The following is a 20,513-nucleotide window of genomic DNA, read 5'->3' on the forward strand; positions in this document are numbered from 1 at the left end:
TTTTCTTTACATTTTTAAAACCCATGTCAGATTAAAGAGTGACAATTAACCTGGGACGGAAGGAGTATTACACAAATTAATATTACATAAAGTACAAACAAAGATCACACCAACATAAGCAAATTAAGATCACACGAAACTAACATTACATAATTAAAAGCACACCAAACTAATATTACTTAAACTAATGTCACACCAAACTAATACTCCATTACATAACTTTTTGTCAGACCAAACTCATATCAAACTAAAATCATTCATTTTCCAAACACAATCTCCATTAGTCACTGTATCATCTCTTGATCTTCTGGGGACAAGTGCTCTTTGTCCAAGAACTTAATCAATATTTTTTGGTACATCTTCATAGAGGGCTTTTCCAGCTTTTCACGCTCTATCTGCAGTCGAGTCTTCACTGGTTCGTTTTTCATTATCTTTAGCTAGCCTTAGTGCATGAAATTCTGCATCAACTTGAGCATTAGTAGAATCAGATTGTGTTACCTTACTTTTGTCTTTTCTTTTGCCCTGTCTCTGCCTATAGACTGAGAACTAGTTGAATGTCCAGATATAGGAGTTTCTGAATTTGAAAGGATAGTACACTCATCAGATTTAGAAGTCTTTGTCCTCTTTGAGTTGCTATCATCCTGTTCATAAGCAACAATTTCATTGTCAGAAAATACCTGTGTTGTATCATGAATACTCCACTTCGCATGTTTGCTCATAACTTCATTAAACACTATCAAATCTTGAAATTTGTTGCCGCCGGCTGCTTGGTAGATGCTTTGAGATTCATTCTCAACATCTTGGTTGCTCATTCCACTCCTCCTTTGCGCGTTTCTTATCTACAAGCAGCCATCCGTTTGTTTGCATTTTTGTTAAGTCATTTCCATCGACACTTCATAGACTCCATATTTCTTTTGTTAATTTCATCTGGATTTTCTGCTTGACTTACGTGATATGAATTTTGCACACGTAACCATAGTGCTTCTCCCTTCTGATTTTTACCACACACACTATTTACACTTGCATAGACCTAAGCAGACATAAGTGATAAATCTTCTTTCACAACCCATCTTACATTTTTTGAGCTCTGTTTCTTTATCTTCACTTGTTGGGCATCTCAAAAAATGTAAGCTGGGTGATAATTTTCTGATGTGGGAATTTCAGTAGATCTAGGAATTTGGCAAAAATGAAGTAGTTCACGTCATGTTTTGGAAGAGTGGTTCACATGATTTTTTTGGAGAATAATTCACATGATTTTTTTGGAAGAATAAGAATAATAATAATTGAATAAAAAAAATTAATAATTAAAAATAATAAAGCATTTTAATGTTCAACCAATAAAAATGTGACATGTGGACTTAGACTTTATATGGGTCGACTGACCAACACCAAAGAAGGGAGAGAGGGGGGGGAGGGGGTCCGGGTTGAGGTACTTGATTTTAGAATTAATTTTCTTTGTTGCTATGTTGTCTTTTTATGGGGGACCTTGTTTACAAAGTCACCAATGGAAGTAGTCTAAAACTTGCAGTGAATTACTGAACAAATTTTATGAAACAAAGGGAGTACTATTTATTAGCTAATAACAGTTTTAAGTATTATTCTTTTAATCACCTAATTACATGTGTCCCTATACACCATTACAAAATGACATTTCCAAAAGAAAATACAGAATTTTACCCGAAATGACGAAAAATACTGGAAAAAGAAAATACGAGTTTTACTCGAAATTTAGAATATTTAAAAACCAAAATTGATACCTTGGATATTTTATGGCATTTATTGTGAGAGAGTTTACACCTTTTTGTGCCTATTATTTTAGTTGACAATAATTAATTCGTTAAATCAAGTCGGAGCACTTCCTCGTCCACCCGTCCCGCCCTCCGCCTCCGCCTATAGCCGATGAGCCTTTTCTACCCCAATACCACTGCACCTCATTCCTTCTCACGCCTCTCATCCTTACCACAAACACTCCTCCTTCAAAGCCGCTCTAAATTGTTTGTCGGATGCCGCTCAAATCCTATCAAACGGAAATTAAGCTGCAATTGCGTCGCAGCTAGCTATGAAAGTAGCAGCGGGCGTAACAATGGCGGTAGTGACATGCAGGAGGAATGCGGCGAGTCCGTGGAAGTGATAATGGTGGGCAGCCGGAAAGATGCGCTGCTGGAATTCTGCTCGGCCTCCCCTTTCCTGTCCCCTGTTTTGAGATTCTGGTATATGTGCTCTGCTAAACTTCTTATGTCGCTTGGGGATTGATACATGTCTTGGTTGTATTGTGAAATTGTGTAATGAATTGAAGCTTCAGAATTGGAGACCTAGGTTGAATTTGATTGCAATGGAGCGTGCAATGTGCAATATGGCTGAATTGAAGCTTAGAATTAGAAACCTAGGTTGAATTTGATTGCTTAAACTGTGTTCTTGATGATTGAAATGTGCATTGGGGAGGACTGTTGTCTAGAATGCTACTACTATCTTACTGAGCCGATGGGGATTACTTTCTGCCTATATTGCAAGATACGTATAGCTGAAATCAACTGGTGAAGGATAATGAGCTGTGAAAGAGTGGAGGCTTGAACTTGTATATCATGCTTTTCACGGGGTAAAATGTGGGAAATGTTATAGCGTGTGTTTCGTTAATCTGCTGGATAGACTCTGATAGCTGTGGTTAAAGTTATTTGCTGTTATGAGGTTTTCGGGATGATAGTAAGATACATGGCTTCAACCACTGAGATTTAGAATTGGTGGCAAAGTAATGAGCTTTGTCTATTTCTCTGAAATGGACCATGTTGTTCCCGTGTCTTGTCTATAGTATCTCTGTAAATGAATGCATTGTTCTATTTATCTGTAGTTCTACAGTTATTTTAATTTCCATTTTGGCTGGCTTTGATTTCTAGTTGCTTGATTAAGGATGGACTTTGTTTCTAGAAATTGTTGTACTCATAAACAATTTATGCATACTCACCCATTAGTTGATATAACTTCATGTGTAAAGCTTTATGGGTGAGAGTACCAGTGTATGTCGTGCATGATATGTTACAATACTCATGATTATTCTGAAAAAGTTTATATTGAGAGCGATTGATTGAATATAAAACCCGAGAACAATTAAATTATGTGAAAAGACGTTAATTGACTGTTGACTCCTTTGATGAGCTGTTCATTTATTTATTTTTTGTGTTTTTCACCCATAGGACTAGGAGTTTCCCAGATAGTCCATTTATTTGTTAAGTTGAACTGGTCGAATCAGTTTGATACTTTGATTATTATCTTCATTCGAAACAATTTGAACCTTTTCACTTGATATAGTATAAAATAACCTCGATAATGTGGGAATTATGTATTGTCCTAACTTTCTCCTCAAGGATTACTAGTTTACTAATTACTACTACTAAATGAATTAGTTAATTCTCAGCAGAATTCAATTGATTCTAGGAGTGCTAAATTACCGAGGTCTTGCAATATACAGAATTCTTCTTTACCTTACTTTGTTAACTGGCAGGAATGTTCTTGGTCAGGACTCGGAGCAGGTGCAACTGCAACAAAGGTTCACAGGCAAAGGTCAAACAATTAAACTCAGTTGTCCTTCTCTCTTATGCTGTTAAATGTTTTATTCTTCATCCTAGATCATAAGTATACATCCAGAAACTATGAACTCAGAGTTCTAATAATTTGAGGTGCTTTTGATTTTGGTGGGTCGTCTACCGGTCAAAGCTTAGAGCATATACAGTTATATATGATATACATTATATAGATAAGTATGAATTCTACTGCCTTCAATGATGGATGCTGGCATAAATTTTGCATGGTATATATTAACACAAATTTATGCTAAACTAAATGGCAATTTTCTTTCTGCTGACCATAGTAAACCAATATCTTTTATTTTGTGATCTCTGCATTTTTTCTTTTGCGCCTTTTTCAGTCTCTTTGTGGCTTTGCAGATAGCACTCCAAGAACTGTGGAAGACTTCTTGGCTTGGCATTCATCTTCTAAAGCTGTGATACTTGTTTGTACTTACTTTCCCTCTAATAATTCTTCTTTCATGTCTAACCAATTTATTCTTTGTTGGTAATCGATTGCAAGTTGATAAATTTCTCTGAGAACCATTGATGGTGCTCTGCGTGCACATGTTGTAATAATTTGTAGATGGCATAGATATTAGGAAACTCTAGAAATCCTAAGACAACAATACTAACTATTCAGATGCTATAGATAATGAAACAACCCTATCCTTATAAAGCCCATGGACAATGGAGATACACGCCTGACTCGATAATGACTTATGAAATAAATAATTAATTATGTGAACAATCAATAATCCATGACAACCCACGGGTAAAAACATATAAGGTGATTTTATGAAGTCGAAGTCAACTGAGTAGATTCCTTATGAAGAAAAAAAGAGTCTAGAACTCAAATAATATCAGGAAAGATGTCATGTTATGGTTTAAGAGAATTCTTCTTTTCACATTGAAGTTTCATTGTTAATACATTTCCATATTTAACAATGATTTATTTTTGCTTAGGTTGCCAGTGCGGCTTATGGTTCAGATCATAGTACAGCACTTGAGGTTCTTAGCAATGTCAAGAGTGGAAATGGGTTTGTCGTTGGCATAATAATAAAGCCGTTTGGTTTTGAAGGGAAAAGGCGCCAAGATGAGGTGATCCATTTTCCTTTTTTGGTCTATGATACAACATTAAATAGATATCAATACATCTGTACAGTCTGATACCTGACAATTTGAAACTAAAATGGAAGTTAAGAATATTAAAAGTCCACCCATGCTGATCTTGGGAGTTCTGGTATATACCATGCCTTAATTTTGAAGCTTTGAAAATAACTGATGGTGATTTAACCATCTGTAGGTCAAGGATTTGTCTGACAAACTCCAAAAGCAGGCACATTTCTGTATTGGTGAGTAAATTGTTTTCTTGGCCACTGTGGTGTTCCTAGAACTAAATGCCTCTGAAGCCTTCCTTGTTAAAAATGTCTTGTTCCCAGCATATTATATCTGATCAAAATACCTTATTAACTGTTGTGTTCATGGGTTTGAGCCCAGGGACTCAATACAATTTATATGATTTCATCAATTTTCACAACAACTTCACCATTCTACAATAGTTCGAATTTTGTATTTTAAGGGGCTGTCAGATAACCAATCATCCCTATATATATACGTATATTTGTTGGTATGGAATGTGACTATGAACTATAAGATTGATGTTGATGTATGATGGCAGAGTACTCACACTCACTTGAGGTGTGGGCTGTTAGTTTTAGGTTTATGGTTGTTTGGTGGGTTTCAGCACCTTAAAAACTCAAAACCTTCCTCGTATAAGACATGTTTAGAGGTTGGAGTACTTGTAGTATGATTTACTGTTCCTCAGGGCCCACTATACCTTTTTAATTTGATGAATCAATATTTACTGTTTCTTGTAAAAATGATGGCTGCAGTTCTTGATACTGATATGCTTCTCGAAAATGATATGGTAACTCTGGATGAGGCTTTGAGAACCACTAATAATGCTGTTTTGATGGCAATAAACACCATTTCCATTTTATTATCGGTAAGCAAATTCTTTCTCCTTCATTCTGGTTTCAAGTTATTTAAGTTTTTCAGTTGCTAATACTTCTTTGTTATTTTATACTGTGTAGTTTTAAGGTAATCACCTTTGCATTGTCATTAACAGGAGAAACACACGAAGTTTCTGAATGCAAAAGATGATTCAATCAGAGAAATTCAACTTCCTGAGTTTCGAGAAGTAAACTTTCTTCACATGCTTATTTGGTTGGTCTTTTAGTTTTTAATATGCCAAATATGGAATATTCATTTGAAGTTACATGCTCCAATAATTTCCTGAAGAGAGTTCCTTATTTCAATTCATGAATACCTTAAGTAAATTGGATCCTTTTTTTCTAAATGTCAAATATTCGTAGATGCTTATCTCTTTCGCGTCATTTATCCTTTTAATCAAACTAACATCAAAGTTTATCATCTGCAGGTTTTCGCAAGTTACAAAGAAGCAAGAATTGGATTTGGGGCTGGTTACAACATCAAGACTTCACTTTTGCAAGCTATAAATGACTGCCCTTTCCTGGGAGTTGACATAAAGGTTTAACTTATTTATTCTTTAGTTTATATTGCATGAGCTGTTATTGTGCTGTCACGTGATGTTTTCCTCGGTATTCTTAATCACTTTTCATTCACTAGTTCTCCAACTACATTTCACTTAATTTTTTGAGGCTCTTTAGTCATTCTGAAACATGATAGTTTTTCTTCGATTAGGTTTTCGCTTGTTCAATGTCCACTCAGGCTTCCTTGCACTATTCTTATGACAGGATCTTGATGGTGTAGTTTTATGTATCATTGCAAGTTCAGGTGCTGTGGAATGCAGTGAGACAAATAATATTTTACATTCTGTTCGCTCAATTACAAAATGCAATGGAGAAATAATTGTATCGATTGTCCATGAGCCGTATCTGGAGGCTAACAAAATAGCAACTGCCATTATTGTGTTTGGGTAAGGTTCCTTGTAAACCAATTTTGCTAATTGTGACTATACACAGTATGACAGTAGGCTTGACTCTGCATTAATTCTCACTGTTTTACTATTTAAGGATGTAGGGTTATTTGTTATTACTTTTTTTTTTAATTATTTAAGGATGTAGTTTATGTTGGATAACTTGAATGTGGCGTGGAATTTTGTTTAACAGAAAGAAGGGACATCAAGTTTCTTCAATGCTTCACTATAACTTGTTTCAAGTTGCTTTCGCATATTCCGACATGCTTGATAAGAGACATGCTTTTAGGATTTTATTTGGAGGTTTTTTTTAATATTGTCAACATAACAACATTGAATTTAGTCTCTCTTCTTATTGCATACGCGATAAGTTGAAGGGATTTAATAAGTCATAACTCTAAGTTGTCTTGCCAACTTTATTTAATTGTGTTACCAGAGCTCTATCAAATAAGTGCTGATTTTTGTTAGCTGCAACCATCTATTTTCTCTTTGCTCAGGCAACTTTGTTGAGCTTCTAGTTCTGTGTTTTTGTTGTGTCCAATGTGTTAACAGATACACTAGAAAGCAGTTGGCTCCTGCTCCAAGAAGTGGCATATTATCTAGCCTGGGTCAGCATTTCCCTTCCATTTTCAATATCTTTAAGAAGCAACATCAGCAACTGAACAATCTTGAGAAAGTCATCTTGTCCGAGAGTCCACACGTCTCTAATGGGATAGATCTTCCCGGTCTTAAAGATACGTTGGAGCCAAATTCTTTAGATAGTACTTCTGATGACACTGTGTCTATCTCTGGGAAAACCCTAAGTCTATCGGATGATGAGGGCGAAGAATTCCGTTCTTCCAGGTTCTTCCATATACTTATCAATTTTAATGTAAGTGCACATGATTGTATATATTTGCATTTACATATTCTTCTTCTGTAGGAGTGACCATGGTTCTGGAGAAAAAGAGGTGGAACTATTGGATACCAGTTTGAGTTCCATGCCATATGAGTTAATTTCTGAAGGTAAAACTGCATTGTCTTCTGGTCACCCTTTTCTGAATATTCAGCTGATAACGAGTAGGATTGTCTTGTTTTTCTTATGTTGATAATGAGAATGCGTCATTGTTCTAGTAAATAAATCTCTGTTACAGGAAACTATGTGTTCAAGAGGGAACTGTTTACTAGAGGAAATATGGGACCGGGTCATTCAACTGAATCCAAATACGGAACCAATTTTACTGATGAAGCTGGACTGCTTGACAGTGTCAGCATCTATAGATTGCCTGTGGGTGTAAAAAATTTAGAGAAGTTGGAAGAGTCTCCTGTCTCCTCAACCACTAAACGGGGAGCAGCATGGAGAATTGATGATGATGAGAAAACTGTACCAATAGTGTCTTGGTCTGGATTGACTGATGGCGATTTCAACAACAATTTTTCTATATCCAGCAAAGGAAATAACATCGTTAATTCTAAAAAGCAGGGGGGGCTTTCTGTTCGTGCTGCATCCATGTTGGTAAATTCATTTTTTTCCCCTGTGCTAAGCATGCAACCATTAATGGATGGTTTCCCCTGTGCTTATTGCATCCAAACCTTAATGGAAGGGACACATTTCTAATTAGCGTATTTTCTCATGTGTTTTCAGCAATACCTTGTATTATCGACACTTTTGCTAGAAGATGTGCATGAAATGCTTATTCATTAATCTTATTCCATAGAAATTTCCCCAGTGCATGTCTATACCTTGTTTGACAAAGGACTACTGTTCTACCCCAAAATAAACAAGAGTCATATGAATGACTTCTTTCCTTTTGGATGTGTACCAAGTAAAGGAAAGAAGATTCATCAAATTGGTTTATTGATTAATTTACAAATAGTAATATTTGATTAGCTTATTTGAAGAATAGATTATATTCTTTTTTTTAATTATAAAAAAGCAGATAGGGATCAATACCTGACATTAGGATTCACCAGAATTGTTGGCAGATATAATACCTGACAGAATTCGTCTTAGTTTCTTTTGTGTTCTTTCTTCCAGTAACTGTCCACTCCTTATTCATTAATTTTCACAATTTTGGCTATTTCCTCAACGTGATATCATATCCTTGACTCTGCTAGAAAGCTACTAGACATTCTCCAGTTCCTTTCTAAACAGTCCACTCTGTGAACTCAACATATGTTTTATTTTAAACTGGCAGTAATTTGTATTTTTGTCTAACTAATTTTGTATTTGCAAGTATGATGGTTTATATACAAAGTTAAAAAGGTAACAAAAAGCATATCAGTATAGTTCGTGAATTGTTGTTCATAGCTATCTTATACTTGCAACCAGTTTTAGTTTTGCCTCTAGTTTTACGTATTGTTTCATTTGATAAATAACTTATCAAGTAAATCTTGCCGCACTCCGCTTTTTAACTTGGAGGAGAATAGCTTTCTTTTAGTTAAAATTGTACAGATCAGAATCTGGAGTAATATCTATATAGTAGAAGTGCACACTGGCTAATAGTGGTCTCATTCTCATAAACACATTTTTCTCTCAGTTCTGGAACCAATCTATCTTTATGTTGTGTTATCTCAAAGACAGACATAAAAATGGACCAAAATGCAATCTTACATGAGCGAAAGGATATCTGATCTCCTATCAGCAAATACAACTTTGAACCGAATGACAATTTTGGTTCCTAACTGCTTTCACCTTCCCCTTATATTTGTTTATATTTTCTTAGTCGTGATATCGAATGAATATTATGTATGAAAACTTATTTGCATCCACATACATATGAACCGATTTCTTGGATAGATTATGTATCTCAAAGTAAATATTTTGGCATTAAAAATTGCAATTGATTGTAAGTGTTTGTCGAGTGAAGGAATCGGAGAGAGACTCACAAAAGAAGTGGAGTCGTATGGTTGAGATGAGATATCGTGGAGGAAAATACAAAGGTCGCTCACAAGGAGGACTTCCTGAAGGAAAGGTAATTGTGCTCATCAGAGAAGCTTGCAGAACCCAATCATTTGGTTCATGTAAAAAAATGATGGCATGACTGTTGTGTCTCTTAGGGATGCCTATTTCTTGGTGACGGAAGCATCTATGATGGAATGTGGCGCTATGGAAAGAGATCAGGTCTCGGAACATTCTATTTCAACAATGGAGATGTTTACCAGGGATCATGGAGGGATGATGTCATGCATGGCAAGGTACTTTTTCTTCCAGTTCTTTGTTTCCACCCACACTATGGTTTTTTGGGGGGTTTGCTTCTGTTTTCTCCTTTTTCTGAATAGTTTGTATGGCACGCTCAAAAAATGTTACTGTTCTCCTCAAAGTAAGTGTTATAGTTTGGATTAGTAAAATCAATCTCCCTTAACATAGAAGCATACAACAGTTTGAAGAATGAATTCTTTGGGCTCTGAATTTCCTGGAGCACTTTTGGATTACATCTCTTACCATATGTATTAAATATCAGACTGTATTAGGTGACATCATGAATGTATAAATAATACTCCCTCCGTCCCACAAGAATATGCACTTTTGGTTGGACACAGGTTTTAATGCACAATTGGTAAAGTAAGAGAGAAGTAGAAAGAAAAAGTAATTAAAGTACTCCCACCTCATTAGAGAGAAAAGAAGTTCCGAAATAGAAAGTGCATATTCTTATGGGACGGACTAAAAAGGAAAGAGTGCATATTCTTGTGGGACAGGTGGAGGGAGTATGAACTGATGAAGTGAAACACGAAATGTAACATGAAATGAAGATATAACAGTGAAACCAAACTGAGTTTTGTGACACTTTTGATGCCACGGAAAAAAAGTTTTTGCTTCTAGAACTATTATTTCATCTTATTTCACTTGTAAAGTATTTTAGTTGAACTAAACTCAGAGTTCCAAGAAATAGTTCCTAATATTGCTCTCTTCATTTGTATCCTCTTACATAGGGATGGATTTACTTCCATACTGGGGACAGGTGGTTTGCTAACTTCTGGAAGGGAAAAGCAGATGGAGAAGGCCGTTTTTACTCAAAATTGGGTGATGTTTTTTTTGGCCACTTCAAAGAGGGATGGCGACATGGCCACTTTCTTCGTATCAATGTCGATGGGACAAGGTTCAAGTTTTTAATGTTTCTTTTGTATATATATTTTTTCACCTCTTCTTTGTGATTTTGTCATAAGTGGATTATTTCATCGTATATTCTAGATATCTCTTGGTTTTAATTCAAGTCTTAGAACTTGAAGGCCCAAACATGTGTACTTGTGTTTAGATTTTCTTGCTCATTTACGGTTGCCGATATTTGGTTTTAGTTGCAGCTTGTTCCTCTAGCTTAGAACCATGCAAGCCCATAATAATTTTCCTGAATTGAGATTTCATAATTTCTAGATACATTGTTCAAGAGAAGTTCTGTGAGTGCCTTGAAAAACCATACTCCCTCCGTCCACAAAAAATAGGGCAATTGGTGTATGGCACGGGTTTTAATGTAGAATTAGTAAAGTAAGAGAAAAGGGAAAAAAGTAAGAGAGAAGGAGAAAAAGTAAGTGAGAAGTAGTGTTTGTGGAATGATGTGTAGTGTTATTATTTGTTGAAAACTTTCCACAAATGAATGTGCTCTATTTTTTGTGGACGGCCAGAAATGGTAAATGTGCCCTATTTTTTGTGGACGGAGGGAGTAACATTTAATTGGGGAGCCCTTTTACATTAAATGTTTTGCTTCAAGAACTATCTTGAAAATGCTTTAATCTTAATCTTATATTTTCTAGTTTCTATTCTTACGGAACAACTTGGATATCCAACTTTTCTGTGAGGATTATAACAATCACACCAACTGTATGATTTAAGGAAAGAGATCAATGACTTTTGAATGGTAAAGCTAGGCAGCCTCTTTCTAATATCAATAAGAGCCATTTTGTTTTCTTGGTAACATTTCGTTTTAATTCTGGTCCGGCTCAGCGACCAGTGTATTGCCTAGCATTCTATTTTCCATATTAGGTCAATGTTTTTATATAGATAAAGTAATCTACATGCATCAAGTAAAATTGCCATTAATTCCTGCTTTTATCTTTATGATAAATCTTTCTGATTTACAATATTCACAATCAACAGGGCTGAAGAGTTGTGGGAGGAAGGTGTGCTCGTCAGCGAAAAGCAACTGGATCCAAATGAAGATGGTTGAACAGTGGCTTTCATCTGAGCGGTAGACATAAGTCGCACACCAGCCTTTTGCAAGGATCCACTTCCAAGCCTTTGATTTATACAGAAACACATTTAGCCTGCCCCAATATAAGAGCTATTGGAATATGTTTGGATGCAGAGCCCATGTTTCTATGTCCTAAGGTAACTGAGTTGATCTATTATCTGATCATCTCAATTTATACGTCGTCTCGGATAGTATTTTGTAAATGTGTGCATATGTCACCGGGAGTTCTGCTGTAGAAGATTTGTTGTGGATACGCTTCTGGAAAGGAGTCTTGTTATTATTGATATTCCCTCTTGTTATTTGGCGAAGGGAGAATAGTAGTGCTATTAGACGGAATGAAGTGAGTAGGTGCATGTATATATACTATTATTTCCTGCTGGTTCAAGAGATTCATGAGTGAATGGGATGAAAATTTCATTAATATATGTTTTCATCAGTATATAATAATGGTAACACGCATATAAGCGACATTTACCATTGAGGATTATATAGATAAACTAACTAAACAATTCCATAATTTAAGATAATTTTCTTGTTTTGAATTGTAGAAATTTTATTATGAAAATAAAGTTTATATCTTATGATTATGCATTATGTTTAATTCATGAAATTGAATCTCACAACTTAATTATTATCACTCCTTTCCAACTAAAATAATTCCACAACTTAGTCCTAGATGATTAATCATTTGATAATGAGTTGCACCTATGTATATAATGAAATCCCGAATAATAAGCTCACATTAAGTGTATGCTCAAAATGGACTAGCAATATGCTGAACTTCTCCAACAATTAGGGCCCTAATTTGATTTCCAAGGCTATGCAGAGAACAGAAAATTTCGACCAATTCATCCTCAACAACTTTAAAAGATGTCTATTTATAATATTTTTGGTTTCTAAGCGTTTAAATTATGTTTGTGATGTGTTTAATAGCTGAAGTCACAAGAAATAGTGTACACCGAAAAAAATTAAAGCCGATTTGAATCTGCTGCATGCGCTGGGGGTGAAGTTAGTGCAACAATAAGGAAGATAATATCTCTGCCATAGTCTTATCAGGCATCTCTCCTTCATCTTCTACCACTCCAGATTCAAGGACAGCTGCATCCAGTGTTAGTTTCCTCTTTGCAATCTCATAAACGTTCTCATCCACCGTGCCCTTCGTCACAAGCCTTCATAATTCAAACAAATGAGTATATGTAAATGTCTCAGAAGAAATCAATTTAAGAGGGAAGAAGGCAGGATTCTGCTTTCAGACTCTATAACAAAGAAAAACCACCTGCGTCCTATTTAATGCAGCACCAGTAACATCATAACTTCTTGGCAGCCGTTTAAATGCTAAGTCATAGAAATTAAAAATCTCCTAGAGTTAATATACCAATTTCTGTGAACTTGGATCAATTTTCATGTTACCACAAAATACAAATATGTATCGATCAAATTATATTTCAGGAAAACGAGTTAACATGGTCCTCGTAAATGCATCACTTAACAGTCCTCTTTCTTAGTTTATTAGGGTCTACTGGTCTAGTGAACTACTATCATCTAGTCTAATGCATGATTCAGTCAATGATGCCATAAATTCTACTTAAAGCATCAAAGTTCCCATCTGGATGATAAAAGAAAACGAAAAAATAAAGAGAAAAGAACCTTTACCTGTATATTGTAACAGGCTTTGTTTGGCCAATGCGATGACATCGATCTTCTGCTTGACGATCAATCTGGGGATTAAAATCCATGTCATGGATTATAACTGTATCAGCTCCGATCAAGTTCAATCCCTGTCCTCCGGCCCTTGTGGACAACAAACACGCAAATATTGAAGTGTCCTTGTTGAAGGTATCCACAATTGTCTGTCTCTCTTTCACCTGTGTACTGACAACAATATCAAACATAAATATGGAAGCCCAAGGATAACAATATTGTACAACTAGTTACGTATTTATCTATTTCGACACATACTTTACTAGAAACATAGCCTTGATTGTATGGATTGTAACTTAAACTGCATTACATGGGAATTCAAATTGTACAATAGATATACAAATATCGAGAGATGAGAGGGAGATAAGGTTATAATCAAATATTTTTTAACAGTTACAACCATCTGGCGTAACCTATACTATAGAACCAAGGTCATCCTCAGTCATGATTGTAGCTTAATGAAAGTCATAATCATAAGTCAAATGCCAGCCAGAATAACCCTACGACTCAAATTTTGACATATCACCTTCCAATTTACCCAGATTTTGGATGGCTTACTTTAGGAATTTACTGGAGATAACAATTTTCATAGTGTTTATAGCCAGCCAAATTGTTGAAGTCTTTATGAAGTAGGAGTACAACTTTTCATACTCCTCACAGATCCTCATTTGCACCAAAAAAATACGCTTGAGTAGTTTAGTTTTGCAGATTTGTCAAGCAAAGAAAACTAAATTCAACTACAAGCAACTGACACTCTCTTAGTCATTGTATACTCAGTTAAGAGAATCTTTAGTTGAGTTAGAATCTTCTGACAGTTTTATAATCCACCCCATTCTCATAATATCATGGCATAGTTTTCACGTTGTCGCCAGATGGTCTAGCAGATGAGTACTTAACTTCTTAAAAGTGATTGGAAATTCAGAACTGATGTTACAGAAAGCTAATTTCCAAACAGCTAAGATTTACACAACCTCGGCCCAAAACCGGGTTGATGTTACTTCTGCAAATGGTTTTGACAAGGAATTTATTCCAATTTCTAAACATTTACCGGCAAACACTAGAGAAAATGTAACTACATTTTACTTTAACCCTAGAAGTTTCTTGGGATGGGGTTTTTAGCCAGCATTTACATTTGAAATATAGTGATTGAAAAATCGAAAATGTCAACTCAAGGCACTAGTCTCTGAAAGGTTTCAAGCTGGGACATTGGGACTGTTTTCACACCTCTAGAACTTGCCAGTGTCAATAATGTGAGTGTATTATTAAATTCCTCTACCGGTCTTATACGTGTTAACATGCATTTGTCACACCACTCACATCCAGAGTCTGCAAAGAACAGAAAGCTAAACTTACCTTCCATCAAGGCGCCTGTAGGTCACACCAATCACATCCAAAGTCCACTCCAATATATCAAGCATCGACGTCCATTGGCTAAAAATAAGGACGCGACTCCCAGCACGATTTAATTTAGGGAGAAGTTCACCCAATGCCTATGCCACAAGCAGATCCAGTTATGGTCATTATAGCAAATAAAAGAACAGAATGTCTCCTACTCCATTCAGCTTATCAATATCAATACATAAAATCAGAGGACAGAACATACTCGACATTTTGCAGAAACCATAGCATGATCATCAGAGAGAGTTCCTTTCAAGTCAGTATCTCCATAGAAAAGTAGGAGCTGCATTAAGGCAGTTAAGCTGAATTTGAGTAAGACGAGTCATACGGTATCTCTTACTAATTAAATAATTGATTCGTGATAACAATAAAACAATTGAAGATAACAGAGAACAGTAAGATGTAGGATTGGGTCTTCTCTTCTGAAGGAGAATTCATGCCAGTCAAATAAACGATCTGGCCTAGTTCGTAAAGAAAACAAGGGAACTGATATAAATCATTTAGCAATGAAAGTTGTCATTGCTAGATGATGAAGACCAGGCTCAAGGAACAAAAGGTCAGACCTACAACTGGCCAACGTCCAAGGAATTCATAAACTCTCCCTTTTAGAACGCTTACAATTTTTTAGCAATATGCATAAAGCAAAACTAGTACTTATAAAGCCATATAGGTGCTAATATTTCAAGTAATGTTCAAATTATAAACTCAAATTACCCGATGAATAGAGAAGTCATTGTAGCTCTTAAGCTCCTCAACCACGCGTTCTAAGGTACATTCGAAGCCAAACACGCCTTTTGGATGCATCATTTTAGCAATACGAAGAACATCATCATCTGTGTAGGCGCGCCTCACTAATAATGGATGATTTGCTATCTGGAATTAAACATTTTAAGAAACTGATACACTAGCCAATTCTTCAGGATATTAAATAAAGAGCATACAACTGAAGTACCTTTCGGAATTCCAGAAAGTAATTGGAAATTTGTCGCCGAGGGAGTATTTTGGCCACATTACTTATGTTAGTTTCAGATGACTTCAGAAAACGAGCTTGAGACATCGCACGGTAATTCTCAATTGCTTCTTTATAAGCATCTTCTTGTTCTTTTCCCATGCAAACGTATTCAATCTACAATATATAGATCAATCCGATTCAGATTTCACAGACGAATGGATAAAGTTATTAGCGAAGTCTAATGTAGTGATAGCAATAAGAATTCATAGAAACAATGAAACCACATAAGGAGAAGAGATGCCGCCGGTACCTTCTGCGTCTTCGGAACTAGCTGTTGCATTACATCTGATTTTAATCGTCTTAAGATAAATGGTCCAAGAATGGACTTCATTCTACATATTAGATCTCTGTCTTCTGCATTCAACAACTTTTTCAAGTCAACATCCCCAGTTTCAAAAAGTCCTGGCATTATAAACTCCAACAACGACCACAGCTCCTGCAAATGAAAAATCATCAGCTGAAGAAAGGCACTCCAAAGCCAACGATATTCACTATAGTGCAAGTTAAGAGTAAATACCTAGTATGGGACTATCAATTAATTACCAATCATTCTAAGGGCATGTTCACCTTCCTATAAATGGCAAGAAACGGCCCTAAATCTGGATAAAACATAGTGTTTTCCTATCATTGAACAAATTATGCGCAGCACGAGGAATGAGTGTCGGCCCGCACTATTCACTCGAAATGAGCGTAATTCATTTCTTGCAAAAATTGCTGGTTTTCATTTCTTTACAGGGGAATGGACCAAGAAATAAAAGCAAAATTTCTATTATACCCCTTCTTTTTCAGAAACAGAGTTAATTTGGGTAAGTGTAGGGCATTTTTGACCATTTAAGATAAAATCATCACACATGTGGGTTTACAGTACAGTTTGCTGAGGTGGGAAAAAATCATTTCAGGAAGGGCAAACAAAAATCAAAGTTTTAATTTCTACAATGAACAGTATCGAATTCTATTCAGATTTCATTTCTTGAGTTTAGGATCCCGACAAAGCGAACATGCCCTAAGAAATTAAACTGTAGCAGGTTTCACAGGCATGATATACAATCACTCAATCAGTTACCTCCAGATCAGAAATATCACAATTACAAACTTCGTTCATACAAAAACTCCAGACTTTTTTCAATTCCTTGTGGTGAGGAGGGTATCTGAAGACAGGCCGACAGGGTACAGGAGTGAAGGGAAACTCAATTCAGAACCCTAACATCACAATACATACGAGGTAGTTGTAGAAAAGTTTCCAAGTTGGAACTCAAACAGTTTCTTCCAGTTGTATTGGTATGAATCATCTTTATTAATTCAAGAATTGACTTTCAAAATTCTCCTGTGCATATTTTTGCCAGAAAACAAATATATCTGCATGAATAAAGTTGCTAAAACTGTGAACTGTGCTAACAAGCTTATCAAAGCTTATTAGATAGGCAGGACCATATACTTCAGAACGTTCTGATAATGTGAATCAAGAAGGAAATATATTCTAAAATGTTACTTCATGCTGTCAGCACATTTATCTGAAACAATTGAAAACAGAAAGTTCTCAGATTGTCAAGTCACTACTATTGAATATGTTGGCCTAAATTCCAACATCTTCAGAAGACTTCATGATAATATCAATACATGGTTCACTAAGAATATAATAACTTAGCATCTAGAATGGGTTCAAGGAACATACATGCAAATCATTCTGCAGTGGTGTGCCTGTAAGCATCAGTCGCTGCCTTGAATTTTTTGCAACTGACATCAAATTTTTCCACCTGAAACTATTCTTATCCTTTAATGCATGAGCTTCATCCATTAGAACACAACTCCACTTCCAATGTCTCAGAATTTTGCGGTCTTCTTTCTGCTGCAAACTGAAAAATGACATTCAGATTTGCAAAGGGAACAGAAACTCAACTGGCAGTCAATTTTACAAAGAAATAGTAATAAATAAAGCTCTAGAATACAAACCTGTGGCGTTCAAAAAGCGAATAGCACACAAGAAAAACATCAAATGGCGGTGGCCGTCCAGCCTTTCCCAGAGAATTTAATTCTCTTGAATAAGCTGACCGTGCAGCACCATGATACTGAAGCACAGTAAATGATGGACACCACTTCTTAAGCTCCCTTTCCCAATTTTCCAAAAGAGAAGCAGGACATACAATTAAATGGGGCCCAGGATCATCTTCCAGATACTTCAACAGAGTCAGATACGTTATGGCCTGAAATAAAATATTTCCACTGAGATTACAGCGATTTGAGAATTTCGATAATGATTACAAATTATAGGCAAGAAAGAAATGTAACAAATTACCTGAACAGTCTTTCCAAGACCCATCTCATCTGCCAAGATAGCTGCATGCCAGAATATTGTTAGAACAGATGACAAGTCTGTTGGTACCAAAAGCAAAACTGAGCACTTTTAACTTTTCACTTTTACTCCCTAGTTAACATAAGCATCATCATAAGTCCAGAGAAGTAGTGTGCATCAGAAGCATGTAGGGAACAATGCTGAATTATAAATTTCGTTAAAGTGTACAACTTGAGACAAAAGAGCAATCACATATTAAGCCATAGCTATTTAGACAATAAACAAATACAATCTTCTTCCCCCAACAATACCAACTCACAGAAAACTGCTAAGAAGAAGATGTGGACAACTTTTGTCTGTGGCATGAATGTTTTTCATGAACTAGAGCATTATTAAACACTCATTTGTTCAGTATTAGTATAATTTACTTTGAAACAGAATTATACCTCCACCAATTTTCTTCCTATACAAAAGCATAAGAAAATTGACTCCAATTAGCTGGTACGGCTTTAGTATAGGCTGAAAATCTTCCCCAGCTCCGCATGCGTCATTCACATCATCCTGCATTCAAAAATTCGAAATAGCTCACACTCAATCTGCATCCGCTAGAAATGCAGCAAAATTGAATTGAACCTCCATACATAAAATCGCAAAAATAGAGACTCGTAATCATCAGCAGTACCTGAGTGACAATCCTAGCAGCAGCAGCAGACCCCAATTCCACCTCCGAGTACTGATCACATGCAACCGCGCTTGTTCCGTACAACTCCTGCTTCAATTCAGCCGAAATCTCCCCACATTTCCGTAAAGCCTTCTTCACAACATCATCTTCCTCCTCCTTCTCCTCTATCCACACCTCCGGGTCGCTATAGTCACCGTCCTCGTCGTCCGCGGCGGCGCCATCATCCTCTTCCTCGTCGTCGTCGTCGATCACGAACCTGCTCCCCCGAGTGCTCGTGGAAGCTCTCCTAGTGACCTCGACCTCGAGCTCAGCGTCGTCGTCCTCCAAATCCTCAAACTCGTCGCCGTTGCCGGGGCCGGCGCCATCGGAGGAAGAGGTGTCGAGGACGAGGATTTCATGGGAATTGGAAGTGGTTTTGGAGAAAGCGAAGGACTCGATGGGGGGAGGAGGGTTTGGAGAAGGGGGATTAGGCTTGAGGACGCGCGAGGGTTTGAAGGAATCGGAGTGGGGAGTCCATTCGTCGTCGGAGAGTTCGAGCAATTCTCTCTCTCTCTTCATTTTGGTTTCTTCTCTGCTTTGTGGTGATTCCGAAAAGAGAGAGAGAGAGAAGAGAGAAAACTGGGAAGTGGGAAAAGTGCCGCCGGAATTTATGTTTCTCTTTTGCCACATCAAGTTTGCCTATATTCTGTTTTTGGTACCTAGCATTTTAATATTTTATTTTCAAATCTATATTCTCTTCTTATACTATTATGTCTTATTTTTACATATATTAATAAATGTCTCGTTTTATTTTAATTATTTTTAACAAATGCACTTTATATTAGACTAGCTTATTACACTCACATTTTATTATAAAATCAATATATAAAAATAGGACTGACCTTCTACTCTTATCGGTGAAATAAGAATATTTGTTGATAGGCGAAAGGAGTAGTTCATGTTGTGAATTAAAAAATTTCTACCGAACAATTCATATGTGCCTAATGGATCCACGGTGTAGTCATTTATTTCAGTTTCATTTTAGGTTTATTTGGAAAAAAAATATCTAAAAATTAAAACAAAATGGTAAGAATAGTTAAATTTGAAATTTGAAAAAATATATTAACTGAAATTGATTTACAAAAAAAATATAGAAAATTACAAAAGTTAAAATTTCATATCTTCAAATGCAATATATTATACTCTCTTCATTCTCTATTAAATGTTTTAACTTTTTAATTTTTACATGTTCTAATAAATTTTCGTTTCATTTTTACTCTTTTCGATAAATGGATATCACATTACATCAACTCATTCCATTCATATTTTATTATAAAATCAATATGAAATAAAAGCATAAATCACATTTCAATAATTATTTTTTCACTTTCTTTTATAAAGTCAAACAATTATTTAAAATCTGCACCTGTCAAAATCAAAACAATTATGAACAGACGAAGAAAATAATTCACGTTGTGAATTAAATGTTTTCTTCTGACCAATTCATATGCCTACTGGATCCGCGGTGTAGTCATTTATTTCAGCTTTATTTGGAATCACAACTAAAATATCTAAAAATTAAAATAAATTGTAAAAGTAATTAAATTTAAAATTTGAAATTTAAAAAACTATATTAATTGAAATTGGAACAACAAAAATTTCTTTGATCCTATCTTGTTGGAGTTGGCTAATAAGCCCAATCCTTGTGATGGAAGTTTGTCGGACCATATAATCTCGGAAAATAAGTAGTGATTTTCACATCGTGCC

The 20,513-nt window shown here is 35.8% G+C and overlaps 2 protein-coding genes across 3 annotated transcripts; one reads left to right on the forward strand and one right to left on the reverse strand.

Moving 5' to 3' along the window:
- The first annotated feature begins 1,784 nt into the window (after positions 1-1,784).
- On the forward strand, positions 1,785-12,105 carry ARC3 (GTP binding protein). Its single transcript, XM_048126325.2, has 16 exons — positions 1,785-2,210; positions 3,497-3,555; positions 3,939-4,003; positions 4,524-4,658; positions 4,864-4,912; positions 5,453-5,565; positions 5,689-5,760; positions 6,001-6,111; positions 6,338-6,519; positions 7,072-7,362; positions 7,442-7,524; positions 7,653-8,014; positions 9,369-9,473; positions 9,559-9,696; positions 10,432-10,598; positions 11,591-12,105. Exons 1-16 carry the CDS (start codon positions 1,900-1,902, stop codon positions 11,658-11,660), a joined length of 2,313 nt encoding a protein of 770 aa, XP_047982282.2. The 5' UTR covers positions 1,785-1,899; the 3' UTR covers positions 11,661-12,105.
- Positions 12,106-12,535: 430 nt separating this feature from the next.
- ETL1 (SNF2 domain-containing protein / helicase domain-containing protein) lies at positions 12,536-19,421 on the reverse strand. Of its 2 annotated transcripts, XM_048126078.2 has the most exons (12): positions 18,768-19,420; positions 18,532-18,646; positions 18,089-18,129; positions 17,746-17,996; positions 17,468-17,648; positions 16,046-16,231; positions 15,736-15,909; positions 15,498-15,656; positions 14,989-15,066; positions 14,739-14,875; positions 13,338-13,556; positions 12,536-12,853 (listed from the first exon to the last, which is right to left on the reverse strand). In XM_048126078.2, exons 1-12 carry the CDS (start codon positions 19,323-19,325, stop codon positions 12,694-12,696), a joined length of 2,259 nt encoding a protein of 752 aa, XP_047982035.1. In that variant the 5' UTR covers positions 19,326-19,420; the 3' UTR covers positions 12,536-12,693. The 2 variants fall into 2 exon arrangements, with proteins under 2 accessions (XP_047982035.1, XP_047982036.1); XM_048126079.2 differs by lacking the exon at positions 12,536-12,853 and having other exon boundaries at positions 13,411-13,549; positions 18,768-19,421.
- Between the last annotated feature and the right edge of the window lie 1,092 nt (positions 19,422-20,513).

The sequence above is a fragment of the Salvia hispanica genome, chromosome 1, assembly GCF_029641045.1.
Source record: "Salvia hispanica isolate PSC_SH4W2 chromosome 1, Shi_PSC_v1, whole genome shotgun sequence".
NCBI lineage: Eukaryota > Viridiplantae > Streptophyta > Magnoliopsida > Lamiales > Lamiaceae > Salvia > Salvia hispanica.